This window comes from Vollenhovia emeryi, unplaced genomic scaffold, assembly GCF_000949405.1.
Source record: "Vollenhovia emeryi isolate VEMERY1.0 unplaced genomic scaffold, V.emery_V1.0 DF939138.1, whole genome shotgun sequence".
Taxonomy (NCBI): Eukaryota; Metazoa; Arthropoda; class Insecta; order Hymenoptera; family Formicidae; genus Vollenhovia; species Vollenhovia emeryi.
In genome coordinates this window covers 2,280,479-2,299,688 of record NW_011967228.1, presented here as the reverse complement: position 1 = coordinate 2,299,688, position 19,210 = coordinate 2,280,479, and the positions used below count along the sequence as shown (strand labels likewise).

The 19,210-nt window shown below is 43.3% G+C and overlaps 1 protein-coding gene across 1 annotated transcript in view; it reads left to right on the top strand.

The window, feature by feature from the left end:
- The window catches only part of LOC105567425, a 262,739-nt gene that overhangs the window by 147,197 nt on the left and 96,332 nt on the right, over positions 1-19,210 (top strand). Inside the window, exon 3 of the mRNA XM_012022289.1 lies at positions 1,362-1,524. Coding sequence (XP_011877679.1) covers positions 1,437-1,524 — 88 coding nt within the window. The 5' untranslated portion in view covers positions 1,362-1,436. The remainder of the gene's footprint in view (positions 1-1,361; positions 1,525-19,210) is intronic.

Sequence of the window (19,210 nt, the reverse complement as noted above, 5' to 3'; positions counted from 1 at the left end):
GTGCCATTTAATTTGTGTATTACACAAATCTTTCCACGAAACAGACAGTTTTAAGTGCAAAAGGTGCGAAAGTGCAGAATCACTCCAGCATCCCCTTAACTTTAAGCTTAGCCTCACTCGACAGGTAATCGCCACACAGTTTACCGTTGGAAAAAGTGTAGGAAAATTCAGAAATATCGAGGCTATCGAAATCCAACCCGGACGAAAAATTACGTTTCCGCTAAAGAAATGTTCTGCGATGTTAAGTAGCTTAACAAGCTTATCGCTCTTGAGTTTTCAATGGGGAAGAAAGTAAAATTTGTCGAAGAGAACCTGGACTCGCGTCCTAACTCGTACATAAACCGAGTACACGTATCCCATTAATATCCCGCGCGATTCGTGCCACATGCTGTTTTACGCGGGGAACCGCAAAAGTCAACGTCGCGAATGCGTCGCCGCGTAAAAAGCTCGAGTGTCGCGGGGCACCGTGGTACTTTCGTCGAGACGCCGGTGACGAATTCGCGGTGACGGGGGGGATGCAACGTGTCAGGGCGCGGGATCCGCGGGCGAGAAGAAGAGAGGCGGCGTCTCGTGCGCGTGCACCACGGGGGAGAATACGGGCGAATTTAATTTCTACGTAACATTACACCTTAGGAGCCTTATACCAGCGCCATTGTGCGCCTCCGGGGGCGGCCGCGGAGAGACACTCGATCGCAGGACTCCATTTGCGGTTTAGCATAATGGAAACCCAACGCGCCTCGGGGGCCGTCCGCGTCCCCTGTCCCCCGACGTCTCGACCCGTCTCGTCCTCGCCTTCGGGGTCTACTTCGTTCTCGTATTCTCTCGCTGTTTGCGACCAACGTAAGAATGGGCGAAAAATAAGTAAACCGAGGAAACACGGCGGGAAAGATAACCCGCCGTGTTCCCGTCGTGCCATTCAACGTGCCAAACACGAGCCGCTGGCCATTTCCGGGCGCAAGAACGAAATCGTTCCGCTTCCCGCTTGCCAGGTCTGATGTCTATTCAGAGTGTGACTTCGCATGCAGACGCGCGCGGTAAAAAGGGCAGATCCGTCCACGTCCTGATATCTCAGATGCTTTATCGATTAACCATTATCACGCCGCGGATAAAAATGCCGCCACGCGTTCAGTTGTACCCTTTTTACCGCTGAGCTACCGCGCTAATGACACCGGTCGTTCCAGTTCCGAGATATATTTATCACGGACCTAACGAGTGTCAGGAAATGTCCTCGAAATCACCCCGGTAAATGCGCGTCTGCGGCGGCTCGACGTCCCTCGCCCGTCATCCGTCCGAGACTCATCTTCGCCGACGACGAAACCGAGCCCGTGTCGCGTCTCACTCCTTATCTTTTATTCTTACAGGGAGGCTGTGATGAGGGAAGTCGGCTAAGAGGAGCCCGCGTCGCGCAAGCGCCGGTGTAGAGGAGTACAGGAAAGATGCCGCTTTCCTCGAGAGTCTTATTAAGCCCGCTGCTGCTTCTAATCATCGCAGGAAGCACCGGCGCCTTCAGCTCCCGGCAAGGAGGTAAGAAACCTTCGTCTTGAACGACGTTTTGTGCCGGCGGGAAGACAATGACGATGATACCAACGAAGACGACGACAAGGCCGGCGACGGCGACGATGGTCGTTACGAATTCCGCCTTTTCGCGGCTACGACGAATTTCCACGAGAATAGTCGCGCGGTTCCACTCTTTCCTCCACCCTGCGAGACTCGTCGCTAGACGTACCGTTGTAGCCTCGAGTTTTGAGATAGCGCGTATTTCCGTCCCCGCGGAGCATCCGACTGTCAATTTCACGCTATTTGCACATTCGCCGACAAGCGTGAAAATACGTTATCGCACGTTATTCCTTCGTTTATTTCATGCATCCCTCTCTCCGACAATCAGGAGGTTTCGCGCGGTGCGTTCTCGCTGCAGAGATAATTTAATAAGGGCGTTCGGGCGCGGCACGATTTCAGATTTCTTAGATAGCCGGGGGGGAAATGGAGGGTTTATTAAGTGACTTTATCTATTTCGGGGGAAAAAAAACAGGTATCTCTCTCCGCGTATGTTTGAAACACCGTGCGCGATATTTTGCACACATTTTTATATTGATTTTTATATATACATTTTTCTTCGAAAACACGCGAATCCCGATGAAATCGCGCGAGGTAAACCACCTGCAGCGAGTACTTGGCGCGGCGCACACATTTGGGCGGAAAGGGGTAACATATTGCATTTCCGATCTTTCAGCCACTTGTAACTTTGCACGTACATACGCGGACTTATTTCGAGGATCTCGTACTCGCGGTTGCCCGGCCTCGCGCGTGTTGACAAAAGGATATGCGCGCGTATGTGCGCATGTGTGTGTGTGTGTGTGTGCAGCACTCGGGATAACGATATGAGCAAAATATTTCCACACCTTTCATCCTCGGCCAGTATCACCCGTCTCTCTCTCTCTCATCTACTCCACCTTGGACCCCCTCCCTCTTTCTCCCTCTTCCTCTTTCTATGTTTCTCGCCTTCGTTCTGGTCATGTCTCTTCTCTGGCTGCATTTGTAGAGAGAACGCCTCTTAGTGACCATTTCCTAGATTAAGGTCACCAGGAAAGCAAATAGTTGTTAGGGGAACGTAGACACAGAGAGAGAGAGAGAGAGAGCGAGGGAGAGAGAGAGGAGAGCAACTTGGAGTAGTCTCACGGACAGCAAACTTCCGCCGTATACGTTCCTGGAAAACTATTATGCGCGAAGGTCCGCTGCATCCGAGAGAAACTCGGCGCACTAGAATGTACGGGCGAGCGCTGGACAAATTGTCCTACGATCCTCGCGACTCGCCAATGACGGTAAATCCTCCGTCGCACTTCGTAGAACGCGTTCGATCGATACGACGCTGGATCAGTGGTCTCCAACCTTTTTCAAGATGCGCCCATTCTCTCTCTTTCTCTCTCTCTCTCTCGGGTGATAAATACTCCCGAGGCGCGATCGTTCATTACTTATCGTTAATTCTATCGGTCCACCGCTCATGGTATTCCACATGCGGTGCGAACTAAAAACGTCCCAGCCCTTTAATTATGGTGGAGCTCTTGGTTAATCGTTTAAAGAAAGGCAGTGAATTATGCAACGCAGCGTTAAAGTAGAAAATCGTGATGAAGAATCGGATTGAGAATTTTTGCTCGAATATCAATTACTTGACACATAGGAAATTCCGAGGGAATAACCCGCTTCTCTCGCAATTCGCTGTCAGGGAGCTTGTGAATTTTTAATTTAATAGATTGTTACCGCCACGTTAAAATCATTGTCAGGTAGACACTGGAAAATTATTCGCGTTGTCGCCCGAGGAAATTTTGGGAATCTCCAACCCCGCCAACTTTATATCGTAAATGCATCTCGCATATGTATTTTTTTTTCATATTTGCTCGACTATAAATTTAAGTAAACTTCGCCCCCAGTGTTTGCTTTTAGATTGTTGCATGAAAACATGGAAATACACCTGCAATCGCTGTTTGACATCTCAAATAGCTCTGAAAATATTTGCCTGTTATAATTTTTGTGCGATGTTAAGCGTAGAAGTCACTTCTCCTTTCGGTTGCGCGCCGAAAGAAATATTGAATCTCGAAAGAGCGCGAATCTCGTGCACTTCTCGAGATTGCTCTACAACATTGAGGAAATAGAACGAAACGTTGATCGCGCGGATAGATCGGCGGGCGGGCAAACAGATTTTGAAAAGTCTTGGAAACTAATAGCGCCGTCGAACTTTGCCAATTTTGTTTTAACCTTCGTCATCGTCTCGATCGTTTCGCGTTGTCTCGCGACGGTGATCAATGGACCGGGTAAAATACGCGCTCATGCTTCCATCTCACATTCGCGAGTGTAGACGCGCGATTTCCCCAGAAAAGTTATCCGACCCGATCCCGCATTCGGATCGGAAACGTGGCGTCTCGCGAGAGGGACGAGGGTGAGTCCCGCTCTTGTCGAACGATCTTGATTAACTGGGAATTTATGCGCCCTCGAGTCGACGTTGACATCCGACGGCGCACAAATTCGTGGTTGCCGTGCTAGGAGGGGAAGAAACAAGAAAACCCCGCGGCCGAAGAAGAACTTGATCGTCCTAATCGTGACGCAAACAACATTATCTGATCGAATTTTAACGGAGGCCTCGCGTGATTCTCGGCCGCGGCGAGGCGACCGCGACGAGCCGAAGCGGCTTTGTCGCCCGACCGAGCGCTCGTAGATTCTTGTACGGTGCGGACGTACGTTCGAGCGTGTTTCCGTTCAACTTAGCGAGGCAACGTGGCGGCGGCGACGACGACGACGACATGGACGACGACGTAGACGATCTCAAGTGACGAATTTACAGCGTATAAACACGTTGTCCTAGTTATCTCGCTCGTGCTCTCGCGGCACCTCCTATCTTTTTATTACATTTTCCCTCTCGCTATTTGTCGCCTTTTTCGCCGTCGCCTGGCGCCGCTGCCTTATCTTAATATTAGCAAATTTAAGCGAACTCGCACGCGTTTCGCTGTGATTACTTTCGAGTATCGTAAAGGCCGCTTGGCGGGACGAGATTTTACAGCGTGCACAACGTTCGGTAAAATACACTCGACGTCATTGAGTATATTATGAAATATTGTTACGTAAATCCTGATGGAGTAAAAGAGAAAAAGACGCGTGTAGACAACATCTTTATACTGTTATGGCGAGAAATTTATCATATGCCTCGGTGGTCAAATTGGTGAGACGCCGTGAGCGAATTAGAATCGCGACGGGATGGCTGATAATTATCGCGAACGCAAATCGCTCGCAGGTCGGCGACGATATGATAATTCTGGTCGCGGCGGAGAGTACAATCTCGTGATAAAGCGGTTTGCGCCGCGGGCGACGCGTAGATCCCCACGTACAGAGAAAGGCACAAGTATACAATTAAGCGAATACCACGGCCAGCATCCTCGAAAAGCTCCGTTTGTTCGTCGCGACAGACCCGCGACTCCCTTTTGATCTTGCCGGGGAACCAGAAGGCGAGACGTTGCGCGACGCGACGAACGGTGCGCGCGCGCCGCATATCCCGTTAACGAGATCGCTAGAGCGCGGCCCTTGCATCCCTCGGGCGCGACAAAGGGCGCAGGGAAGAAAGAAGGGAGAGAAAATGTGGGAGAGATCGGGCCGTACCCGAGTCGACTGCAACGCGGCTTGTCGCACGTTTCGCGTCACATTTCGAACTTCACCGTCCGCCCCCTTTCTTTTTCCCGGCTGTACTTCCCTCGCCTTTCTTTTTCCTCTTCCTCCTTCGCCTCCTCTTTTTGCGGCCGTTTCTTCCTCTATCTCTGCCAGTTTTCCGCGCTCCTGACTTTCCCTCTCTCTTGCCATTCGCTAAAGTAGTTGTCAGATAAAATTCCTCGGCGAGCCAAGTCCCAGAACGCGAGGAGTTCACGTAACCGCGGAGACGATAAGACGATGGATGTTGCGAAATTTCAGAATAGGAAAGACAAGAGAAATGTATTTCTTCCCCTATCCTCACCGCCCGACTGCCGCTTCTCGTTCCTCAGCTGATGCATTTTTTATCCTCGCGGACGCTGTTTGCCTCGCCTATATGCGATTTTCTCCGATCTTCCTGAAAGATAAACGCCTGTCTTCTTGACAAGCGCTTCTTTATTTATCCCTGATAGAAACTTACCCCATCAAAAATTACAGAGAGTACGACGTCGCATTTTCCGATCACCGACGCGAACTGTCCAAGTTAAGAGCACTAGGAATATTCTAGGATACGATCTTCTTCCAGGATGGCTATCAGACTCAATAAAATATACGTCTTCTTGTCAAATATTATAGATTTCCAATAAGCGCGAATGCAGTTTGTTAATAAATTAATTTCGCTGTAACTATGTCGTAACTAAATTAGGAAACTTACAGCGATAATAAAAAAAATGGCAACTAAATATTATACAATGCGCATTAGGGAAACATATAATGATAATAAATTTAATTAAGTTAATGTTCGCATTATGCTTTGCGTCAATATAGTTTGCACAACGTATATTATGATAAAATAGATAGTATGTGTTTTGCACGTCGAATAGAAACGTAATATTAATCATGGAATAATTGCAAATTATTATTATGCCAATCGTTAATTAGAAATCACGCATTATTGATATTTAGACGTGTAATTGCAAGTTACAGATTATTACTACGTCAAATTATTGTTGCAAATTGCAATTTAATAAGATGAAAACCTGTTAGATTTGCAAAGTTTTAAGGTGTTTTATTCGAGATCCGCTAACGTACGGTTGCTGCTCGAAAAGTTTCGAAATTGACATCGAAAAATTCACCGGCCACTCGAGACATGTATGATGTTATGAATTTGCTGCCACAGACTCGTGAGCTCATTCTGTTTCGGCACAAATTAATTTTTTCAGCCAACATTTTGCACTTGAAAAGGACCCGATAAAGAGGTCGAAACGCGGGGGAAAACCGCTGACCAAAATCTTGTACACCAATGCCCACTAATGCCCAATGGGCATTACTTTATCTTATTATCTTATTATATCTTTATAATGTCTCCCGCAAGGCTTGATGCCCAAAAAATGCCTAGTAATGCCCAGTAATGCCGCAAATCTGTACACCACAATGCCTTCAGTGGTTTCCCCCTCGGGTCGAAACGTCGTGACTTAAATACAGATCACTTTTTGCCAGTCTGGACGACTTTTTAAATAAATTTTCCCTTTGTTTAAAAGACGTTTCCAATACGTCTGAAAGTGGTCAGTCGCGTACGAATAGCTATAACAGTTTAATTGCATTGTCTTTGATTTTTATATCATTTAAATAAGTTACAGGCCGTTATAAATTATTTTTGAGATTGTCGTCCGACTTATATAGCTCACGCTTCGCGATAATTTAAATTTTGCAACCTGTCCCCACTTCAATTAGATAGCTTAACATATTAAGCGACGCTGGAGATAGACGTGTTGCACGAGAATTACGGATATCGCGGTGGGAGGGAGACAGAGAGACGGGTTGTAATAAAACTGATAAAAGTGACGAGCCGAGGGGCTTACGACATACATATTTCAGTAAAATTTAACGTGGGTACAGACCCGTCATCATTCACTTACATCCGCCGTGTCGCTGCTGTAACAGCTGCCTGATCCCGGGGTACCGAAATTTTCGTGTTTCCCGCTCGGTCGTGGAAACCGACGGGCGTAAGATAAAGAATGGGGACAGATAGGAGGAGCGGGAAGCACGAACTAGAAACATTTAATTCTGTTTGCGGCGAGCGTAGAATGACGGTCTGTTTCCAGAATAGAAGATCAGAGACAAATGGTCTCGCATACTTAGCGAGCGCTTGACTGTGACAAACTATCGCGTGTACACGAGCGTGCTGTACACGAGCGTGTTGCACACGCCTTGGCCGTTACACGCGCGTGCACGAACGCGTGTTTCAGCCGCGCGATGGTTAGCTTTCGGTGGGCATTTGCGTTCGCAGGAATCCGAGAACGGTGCCTGCCCCCCTCCGGTGGCCCTTTCCTCCTTTCTTCGTCTCGAAGGCGCGGTTTTCGCCGGGCATCGCCACGAGTATCTACTCCTCGTACTTGCTCGTTGAAAACTTTTTTACTCCCGAAGCGAAACGTTCCGCTCCCTCGAGAAACGTATTTGCCGAGAACTATGCGAATATACGCCAACAGCGAGCTGTCTTGAGAGCTTCTAAGCTGAATAACAAATGTCGGAAATTTTGCCATTCAATGTATGTATCGCCGTGTATTTTTTACACAATACGAAAGACAAATGGGACAGATGAATATTAATCCAGTGCTACTAAGGTGAAAATATGTAGCACGATGGAGATGGAGTTTATTAAACCCCAGTTTACTAAACCCCTACTCGTAAGAGCTTAAGTCGTAATAACGTGGAATTATTTTGAATTAAATTGAATTATTTTTAATTTGGCCGTCGTAAATTATACCAAATTATATCAATAAAATTCGTAGCATCCAGGATCTCTTTAAAACTTTTTTTTTATTGTAACGCCGAAGCAGTTGTGAAAAACGAATGCTGTATTTATCTCCCTGAGACTTGTCACGCTTCATCGTAGTAACGCGTAAGTTAGAGAATTAATTTAAATGTGGCCGTCGAAAATTATATCAATAAAATTCGCAGGCTCCAAGATCTCTTTAAAACTTTTTTTTATTGTAACGCTGAAGCAGTTGCGAAAAGAATGCTGTATTTATCTCCCCGAGACCTGTCACGTTTCATCGTAGTAACGCGTAAGTTAAAGGATTAATTTAAATTTGGCCGTCGAAAATTACATCAATAAAATTCGTAGGCTCCAAAATCACTTTAAAACTTTTTTTTTATTGTAACGCTGAAGCAGTTGCGAATAAGAATGCTCTGTATTTGTCTCCCTGAGACTTGTCGTCGTAGCAACGCGCAGTTAAAATATCGCACGACAGTTGGGGGTATCTTGTATACACATATGATTTATTTTCAGAAAGATAAAATTCGGAAAACTAGTGTGATATGTATACAGGGTGAGTCTTTCCATATCCGACAAAATTTTTGAGAAGGTAGAACGGATCGAGATGAACGGAAAAGTCCTGTACCATTTTGTAATTTTCGTAATACTTAACGAGTAATTAATTATTAAAAATCGTTGTCTTAGGCCGGCCTATCGCCCAATTCAAGCGCGTGGCGAGATGTGCGCATAGCAATATCGATCGCCGGGCGGTCACATCTTGCCACGCGCTCGAATTGGGCGGTAGGCCGGCCTAAGACAACGATTTTTAATAATTAATTATTCGTTAACTATTACGAAAATTGCAAAATGGTACAGGACTTTTCCATTTATCTCGATCCGTTCTACTTTCTCAAAAATTTTGTCGGATATGGAAAGACTCACCCTGTATACATCCGATTATTACGTTCGCCACACCGGATCGAAACGAACGGCCGTAAAGCGCCGTTATTGTGCCATTCGGTGAGACGTGGAATTATTATTCTTGTTTTTTTTTCATACGACGATAAAAAGACCAGCTATATGCCGGCTTCGACGAGATTACGTATCGCGATAAATACCGTCCACTTGTTTTACGCCATGCAATACAAAATTCGTAGATTATTGCTTCGTATTACGCGACTCGCCTTTATTGCACGTGTTTATTCCTTTTTCGCTCGCCTGTATGCGCCGGCGCTAATAATTCTTCCCTTTACTCGGTCTCTCGTACACGTTTCGTTGTTTCGGGAATCGTGACCCCGCAAGCTTTATCCAGCGCGCTTCCGAAATTTCCGAGGAACAAACAACGACGATTTTAAACAGTGGCACTACGTTTTTGCTGTCCGGGGGGGACAAAACGCAGGGATGATTGATGGAAAATACAAGTTTTTCAGTAAAATTCCTTTCCAAAATAGTTGATCGATCGACTCGTCGATCCTAAAAGTCTCCCTTTGTTATAATCGAATTATAATTAAAAAAACATTTTTAGGACGCAAAATTGTGAAACATGGAATAAAATGCACGTTAAAAGGCATATCTATTGCGTGCAGCGAACATTTGGGGCACGGTTTAGCATTTATCAGGTAAAAATTGGAAATCTTGAGTTGCTGTTGCACCGAGCGTCTCGTAGTCTACTTTTCTGCTCCGTGATAAATGATTGCGATCGGTAATGCGCGCAAAATGAAATGAAAGAATTCGCGCGGCCGAGTCGTCCCGTCCTCTGGAACCGTGCCAGCGATCATTTGCCTCGCCTCCCTTTTCTCCATTAAAAAAAGATATCACGGCGGAGGATCGTTCGACCCAAAAATACAAGACAAATCGGGCCATCTGTCCGGTTTACGAGTTCTATTCGTGGACGGGGAAAAAGAGCTGATTTTGCCGGTCGCCATCTAGCGAAAGGGTACCACGTAAAATTCCCAAATTCTTTTTCGACGCCCAGGTCCGGTGCGATGGATATAATTGAGAGGAAAATCTAACAGCGAATTCGATTGCTCGCACTGAGTGTACACTAAGGCCAGTTTATAGTCAATTTTTATAACTTTGTCTTAAATACACGTTCAAAGAGTATTTAGCCCAAAAATGATCCGCGTGGATGCTGCACAGATCATTTCACTGGCAATGAAATATCTCAGGAAACATTTAACATGATTCTCAAATGTAAGAATTGACTGTAAACTAGCCTAAGTGTGCACTCAGTGCGCACTAGTGCAAGCAACCGAGTTCGCTATAAAGCACCACGTGCAGCAGTCATTGATATCTCACTTTATTTATCGCTGTATTTATCGGCAGAAGAGCACGTGCAAAGTAATGCCTCTAAAATGTTTCACGGATTAATGTACCATCGGCGTTAATCACTGCGTATTTCCCATACATATTAACGAGACACTCGATAAGTAACGGTAAATAAGCAAGGGAAGACCGCGCGAACGTAAAAGTTGCACGCAGAGGTACGTTAATTGCGCGAGGGGCGGGACGACGCACGGCTTGGCAGTCTCGTATTTAAAAATCCCCGATAATTACCCTTCATTAATGGCAGCAGATCCGTCCTCGCAGGCTCCGCTAATTATTATTGTATTTATCGCGCGGCTCCGACGCGCCGGGACGAGTTTTTAATTTGCCCAGCCATGCGCGCACGCTTTCGCACATCGGGTCGGCCCGTGCTTTTTATTTTCGTGCTCCTTGTCCCCCGCGCCGCCGCCGACGCCGCCACAGTCCCGCTATTTTTTTTTTTTTTGAACGCGCGCCCATTTAGCGAGGGAATTTGTCGGACGGTGAAATATCTCTTTTGTTCGGCGATGCGACAGGCGGTTCTCGATTATTTCGCCATCGGCCTCGCACGCGCCGCGACGCGACGCGCCGCGCCGCGTCGCCCCGCGTCGCTTCGGTATTTTGCATCCGTTCGGCGTGAGGAAAATCGCCACTCCGATCGCGAAAATGTCCGCATGCTGATCCGTTTTTGCCGTGGCACTTATGCTTCCGGGCTAATGAAATCGATCGAGCATTACGAGTAAGTTTCGAGCGTTCCGTCGGGCAATGGGAAATTGAAGGGCGGGTCTCCCGTCCGAATTTTCCCGACCGATTCGTGCTTATGGGGCGAAAGGGGACTCGTTATTTCGCAACGCGGTACAGAAACCTACGTGCAAAACTCTCCCTGGACTGTTTATGATAATGAACAATTGTTTCTTCAAAATCTTTGGAAGCCACATTTCATCAACTGTTTCTGTAACCATAGATCGCTGAGGAATTGTGTGTCTTTAGCAGCAACACAGAAAGGATTTCTGTTACCGAGACGAAAAATATTCTTGACGCATTTATATTTCTCACAACCTCGTTTAGTATAAAAATAAGACAATATCGAAATAAAATCAAGAATTCTTATTCTCCTCTATCGAATTAAAAAAGATTGACTTACTATATTGAGACAAGAGTAACTTTATATATTCTTGCGTTTAGAATAAATTTTCCCTCCGTCTTATGACGCACGAAGTTGGCACCACAATATTCGACAAAAGACGATTCTAGATTGTAGAATTTTTCATTTAAGATTAAAATATTCCTTTCTATATAATAGATATGATTGACGCTATATCGATCCTATTTTATAATACATTCAAGTATAATAGCATTGGATCCGGAATTTTTTCTATGGGTGTAAAGTAATCACGATTAACTGTCGGGCGATCAATTATCATTACCGGAGCTTATTAATATAAGTTTTAATATTGAACGTTCCGTAATTAAACCTGTTGTACGCCAGCGAACGTGGGACGTTCGTCGATTAGTCGATCACTCGTCGCAGGGATCTGCGTGAATAGACTAAGTGCCAGCAGTTGAGAATAAAATATCGTATTTACGTAAATCGCATCCACTGAATAATCGAATACTCTCGGGTAAATTCCCTCGAAACGCACACCCGATACTTGCCGTTTAGAGAAGCGCTTTGCTAATTGTTTTAAGCCGTGTAATATCTGTGTTCGCGCAGTCCCTGCGGCGGAAACGACGTGGCGCTTCGTAATGCAATGAATTCGCATCGATCTTCCCTCGGCGTGCATTCTGCAGTCCGCGGGGCGGTGCACGGCGCAGCGCGCTACGCTGCAACACGCCGCCCCGGATCAATTCAAATTCGCATTATTGCCGAGAAGCCGGACGCGCGATACACCGGTCGATCCGACACCTAATACCGGTAATTCCGGTTTATTAGGTTGAACCGCATTAGGTTTCCGGTTTATTAGGTCGATCCGAGGCCCATGTCCAGCGGCTGGCATTACTCCGGGCGATCGTTCATCGATACGATCTACGCCCGCCTCCATGTTTAATCGAATAATCCTGATCGGCATTGTTTCGGCCGCGTCATCGGGAAATGACGCGCGAAACTGTATTTAAGATCTCGCCTCCGCGCACGAACCCCGATATCTCCGACCTGATATCACCTACATGCCGATAAGCGTTCGACCATTCCCGCAATCGTGCGTGGAGACAGCGAGAGAGATTGATATTAGAGTTTCAAAGTTAGTAAAGTTTCAAACCGTTTGTGTATTTTACATTATTATCCGAAACAATAAACTCCGCGTATTTACCGTAATATTATTTAGGAGTCGCGCAAAGCTCGGCCACATGTTTATTAAAGCGAACGAATTATTTGGTCATATCAAAAGTGGATCGGGCTACTGCGTCAATAATAGAAACGGAGATAATAGCATTCACGATTCTATGCATTATTCTCTCCTTCTCCCTCCACTTTTCTATCTGAGATACACGTTGTTAAATAATTCTCTATGGACTCCATTCAGAGAGTTAATACTCTCGTTGTGACTACACGTGCCGTATGAGATTACTCCAAGTTTCACCGACAAGATTGACGACGGAACTGTTGAATAAATGGCGTATCGTAATTTACATGTATATCGCCCGACGAATAACGCCAAGTTTGCACGAGAGGAGAGGGCAAAAATAACTTACGAATTACGATTTGGTACTCTGGGGGGAAACAAAGACAGCAACCCATTTTCGGGCCCACAATTAGTAATCGAATTATTTGGATTGTTCGTTACTCTAATCTTTTACGAATCTTACTATCTATATCCAAGGTTTTTAAGTAATACTAATCAATTCTCTCAATTAGTTCTGTCGATATTCAGTAACCTTAAAGGCCTTTGCACGTAAAAAAGCGTTAACCGTAACCGTAATTTTAGTCCGTAATCGTAGTTTTCAACACGTACAGACAGATGGAGCAACCCAAGTAAAATTCCTAAGGTTACGGACTAAAATTACGTAGGGTCCGTAGGTTATGGACTAAAATTACGGTTACGGTTAATGCTTTTTTACGTGCAAAGGCCTTAACTACGAAAAAGACGGTCAAAATTTTTCCCAGAGTAAAGCTACGAACAATCCAAATAATTCGATTACTAATTGTAGGCCCCAAAATGGGTTGCTAACTGTCTTTTTTCCCAGAGTAATAAGAAGATGGAAAATGCAATTGCCCGTCGGAAAATTATGTACGTTAAAAATATTCCGATCCTGTTAACTTTTGCAAGATTTTGTGAGATTATGTTGTAGCTGTGTTTTTTTCCCCATTAACGAAATTAAGATCTCACCGCAAAAATCCTATCGATTAGGTCTGTCATCTTTCCGTCTACCGGGATTGCCATTGATTCGATTAAGGCTTATGTTTCTGACGAGGATTTGAATAAATCCTATCTCATTAATATGCCTGCGAATGACATATTGCGCAGAATGCGGGCCGCAGATGACGTAATTGATGTTATATAATAACGGTAATCGCAGGGGGAGCTCATTTCGCTAGCAAAACGGCCGAAATATAACGCTTCAGAAATTTGATTTAGTCCCACGCTTATTGCTCATAAATTAATCCGGAAAAACTGCGATATCTTATTGTGCGGTGCTCTGGGGGGAAAAAAGACAGCAATAGAAGATAGAATCAATAATTTATTTATCACTTATTATAGATATACATTATATGTTGTGTTTGCAGTTTATTAAATTCGCGTACATGTTTTACAGTTACGTTTATTTTTAGCTCTACATTTGAAACGAAATCATTTTGATTCAATTGGAGTTCCTCTTTATATCGAGTTGTCGATACATAATGTAACACGAAACGACGTTATAGTCTATTGGCAACTCCCGTCTGTGGGTCTACAATAATGAAAGCAAACCTTTTCATTCCGCGATTATCGTACCATTACAACATTATCGGTCTATTTAGCCGAGGTAAAGCATTAAAATGATTATCTGGATCTATCGACCGGCGGCTAGTTAGTTGGCTGTTCCTTCCGCAAGTAGCTTCCATGGCCGAAGGTCAACGGCTGGGGAGAAGGTAATTTCTTGGCCAATAAACGGCAATGGGGTATGCGGATGCCAAGGGGAAAAAAATAACGGGGAGGGAAACCGCGCGGGAAAGAAGGGGCAAACTAAGCGCGACGAAACGAGGGAGACTCTTTTTTTTAAACCTCCACCTTCCTCCTGCGCGTCAAGATTCTTCCGGCGAAAGATCGGCAGTCGTTCGTCATCCATGTAGGAAGAAGAAGCTCGATCGAAGATATAAACGCAACGTCGTAAAGGCGAATTGTGCATCGTGACACAGAGATATTTTATGCAGCTTAAAGTTGAACTTCAAACGAAACGCAATTTATTGGTTTCTTTTTGCAGAACTTAACGCCTACCGATTTTTTTCTTAATGAATATACCTTCTATTTACGTTCATCAGGCATGGAATTGCAACGTTAGTTTATTGAGGTGCGATTGAATTATGTATCTCGCATTGAAGAAAATCTCCTCTTTAAAAAGGCACACGGGGAGAGAATTTTCTCTTAAAATTTATCCTGAAAATCAGTAATCGCGGGATAACATGGCATTTCGAAAAATTTTATATGAGAGATATTTTAAATTTTTCCATACATTTTACTACACTGGGAAAAATTTTCATCGGATAAACCAATTATATAGTTTTTCCGATTAAATTATGAATTCAACCGATGGAATGCAGTTACCGATGAAATTTGATTGAAAAACCGATCACACTTTTCATCGGATGTACAATATCCGTTTGTTATTATGTAATTGTATTATTCGATTATATTTAGTCGGACATTTTTCTCGGTGTACACTGAGAAATATCGGATAAACCAATGAAGTAGTGTTTCTGATGGTTAATTTTTTCGATTACGTTTTCCGATAAAATTATGGACACATTCGATGGGTTTTCTCGAAGCGCGGTGTGCTTCACTTCTCTTTTAGATTCATAGGAAATGAAGATTTGCAATTTAGAATTATACAATTGTATACACCTATTGAGGTAAAATCTCTAAATCTTAGTAAGTAATTAGAATTTAAGTAACAACGAATTTTCTTTCGAAACATTTACTCGATTCAACAGAATTAATCGTTAATTTAATCAATACCAATAAGCCCGCAGAATGATACGCAAAACGTAGCAACAGCCGCGGAACAAAGTAATGTAAAATATTAAGTACGGAATTTTCTATTACGTAGGCGGGTCAACGAATTCTCAACGTTTTTTTGTTGTTTTTCACTCGGCGCGGTATCGTACGACGATTAAGCGGGCCAACGAATTCTCAACGTTTTTTTTTTGTTGCTATTCCACTCGGCGCGGTGACGTACGATGTTTTTGCGTGCCATCGTTTACCTGAAGGTCGCTGCCTTCCCACTCGCTCGCCGAACGTCGTGCCGGCAAGCAGTGGCGAGAGTCGCTCCGTGCGTAGCATTACTTTCGCGTTATCAGTTTCCGAGACGCGATCGCGACCAGTGCGGGAGTGAAACGCTATTAATTTGTGCACGTTCAACACGGTAATAAAACGTTCATTGGTTAATTATTGAGTTTCCACAAGTTGTGTGAACGAGAAACGATTTGCGTGTTGAAGCGACGACTTTTCACGAGCGTAGATATTTTACGAGACTAAAATATGAATGTAAATCGTGGTACTTTGTCGCGATTACATCTCGTTTACGCGTCGTGCATTGGAATTATCTGCCGATTTCAAAATTTATTTATTATTTTCGGGAAAAGGCGGACAAAAGTGGTAGTGTGCGGCTTCGGTATTTGCGGTGTGTGCCGCAGTTTGTTCAGCTCGAACAGGCAGTACAGAAAATCGTTTATTGCACGACGTTACATATTATCGGTGGATGTTTCGCTTGCGTAATTCATTTCGCGTAAGGATTAGATTGATTGACGGTAAGGACCGTAAAATATCGTTTCGTTGTGGACTACGGACCTAACCTAACCTACTTCTTTACCGAAGATGTTTGAACATCGATGCCGCGTCGCGTTTTACGCAAATTTCCAAGTGATTTATCCATAGCTTCCGAATCGAGAATGCAACATGATGTATCTACGGGTTGCCGGTTTGAATGATTTGCGTGGCGAAAAGTTACGCGACGTGTGTTAATAATACGTGGTGCGTTTCGCGGTATTTCACGTCGCGCACGGAAGTGTCACGCGAAATTTCGCGCGATCCTTAATCATTTTCGCGAGTGAATATCGTGTGAATATTGTGTGCAACAAGGAGATCTGAGAGGAGGAGGCGGCCCGGGAGGCATCGGGCAACGGCGGAGCAACCGCGAGGTAAGTTTTATATATATATATATATATATCTTATATGTTATTTGCGGAATTAAGCGTCTACTGCCTATTTGTCTGATTTATTCAATGATTTTTTAATAAGAGTTACATGCAAAACGCACGTTGAAAAATTTTGGGAGTTTATATTTAAAAGGGAGACTTTTTTTAAGTACTCTGTAATTATTTTATTAAATATCTGTTGAAAGAAAATATGAAGTATCTAATGCAATAATTTCGTTTTTTTAACAATTATTCTATAATAATCATATTTTTGTATTTTACAGTGCAGACTGCAACTCCGCTGCTGCGCGTCGTGTCGGTGAGTGGTAAATTAACTTTTATTTTAAATCGAGGTGAAGGATCCGATACAAAAATTGCATTAGCTCTATGTATTATATTATACAATGCACATTAGAATTTAAGAACGCAAATTCTGCAAATAAACGTGTGTTTTTGTGGATTGGAAAATTAATAAATGAATACTGGACAACGTATTCAATTTATGTGCATTCGTACATACAAAGATTATGTAATAGAGATAATTATTGTATAATATAAGACTTGTAGGAGACGCAAAAAATATTATATATTTTTTAGAGAACACCACGATGATACAGTATATCAAAAATAATTTTGGGAAGTTTTAGTAGTATAAAATTACATGATATGTCATAAATGATTAAATTTCCAAATTCACTACTTACAGCGAATTCAATTGCTTGCACTGAGTGCACACTAAGGCCTGTTTATAGTCAATTTTTACATTTAACTTTGCTTAAATACATGTTCAAAGAGTATTTAGCTAAAAATAGTCCGTCTTGATGCTATACAGAACATTTTACTGGCTGCGAAATATTTCAAGTAATATTTAAGACGATTCTTTAATATAAAAATTGACTGTAAACGAGCCTTAGTGTGCACTCAGTACGCACATTGCTGCCGAATTCGCTATTAGATAAATAGTGATAAATGAGAAGAAAAGGGAAATAAAAAGTAAAATTATAACAAGTGCAAAGTATTAATATTTTTATGTTATAAAACTTTTATTAAAATTTCGTCGTGGTGTTCATCTTTTGTACAATGAATAAACGAAATATTTATATTGATTGTATTTATGTGCAATAAAATTAATTAATATGTAAAACATAGGGTGGGAAAAATTATTAATATCTATATCTATAAAATTATTATTATCTATAAAAATGACTAATATCCATTAATAGCTGATAGAAAAAGAGGGGAGGGGGTTCCTTTATTTTCGAGCGTTTTTTTCGCTCGGCTTTTACCGCCTTTCGAAATAGCGACACGGACATTTCGTACGCACTTGTGAACTTACGATTAGATCTGTTTTCTCAGCCACGAAATGCGCGTCCTATATCCTCCTGCCAGCGCTAAATTTACGGATCGCCGGCGCGCCGCGTTCCGTTTCCCCGTCCTTTTAGTCTTAGCTCCCGGTTGTCCCCGCGTGTTTTCCTGGACATTCGGTAATTTTGGCATCCCGTAACAATAACGGGACGTCGCACCGACCGACACGGCGCGGCCCGTTTTAGATTCCCAGACGTGCGTTCGCTCGTTCCCTTTCTGCATCCGCTTCTTCTTCACGTCCTTTTCTGCCTCGCTCCACCTCCGAGAGCACGCGGCCGATGTTTTACTATCGAACACGTGCGTTATATCGTATGCACTCGGATTAACTTGACATTACGGTCGCCACGAGAGAATAGAGTGCACCTATCTGCCTACCCGCCCGTTTTCGCACCTAACGCGGAGAGTTTCCGGCGAAAAAATGGAAAAGTATCGAATTTTGCAAATTATTTTATCAAGTAATTTGCCGCCGATATCGAGTGTACAAATGCCTAATACAAGTATTCGAGTTTAAATATAAATCGTCGAAGTTAAATATAAATTGATTTACATCTGCTAAAAATTATATTTTTTTGATAAGCGAAATACGCGATGTGAACGAGTGCAAATCTACTTAGCCACTAATGGATACCTTTTAAAATGTATATACGCATTGGTTGTATTCATTTATTTTATTCAGTTTACAAATGTTCCATTTTTAATTCTTTTAAGCGTCGATATACGAGCCGTTTTTTAAAAGGTACAAGTTCGCTAAAAAAACAAGACAAAAATGTCCAATTAAAAAGATAAAAAAATAATGGCAAATAGGAACATTATGATATAAATCAAAGCGAGAGCGCCTTAATTAGAATCTAAAATGTGAATTTATATATACTGTTTTCCACGTTGTCCTGCGCGCCGGTTTTTTTTTCGGGCACAGCACAGATTAAAAAGATAAAAATTTGCAGAAGAAACGAACTTCAACTCATCTTTTGTCGAAAATGGGCTTAGACATATGCAGCACCGGCCAAAGTATATCACCTTTACGTTTTATGAGCATAACTTTCGTCGAAGTGCACCGAGAATGTTCTCCAAATTTTACAGTAGACACCTGACAACTGGTACATCTTGTACACGAAGGGCGAGGGGAAAACCGCTGAGGGCACTGTGGACACTGTGGTGTACAGATTTGCGGCATTACTGGGCATTAGTTCGAGCATTAGGCATTGCTGGGGCATTATAAATAAAATAAGTTAAAATGAGATCAAACAAGACAAATAAACATGAGATAATAAGATAAAGTAATGCCC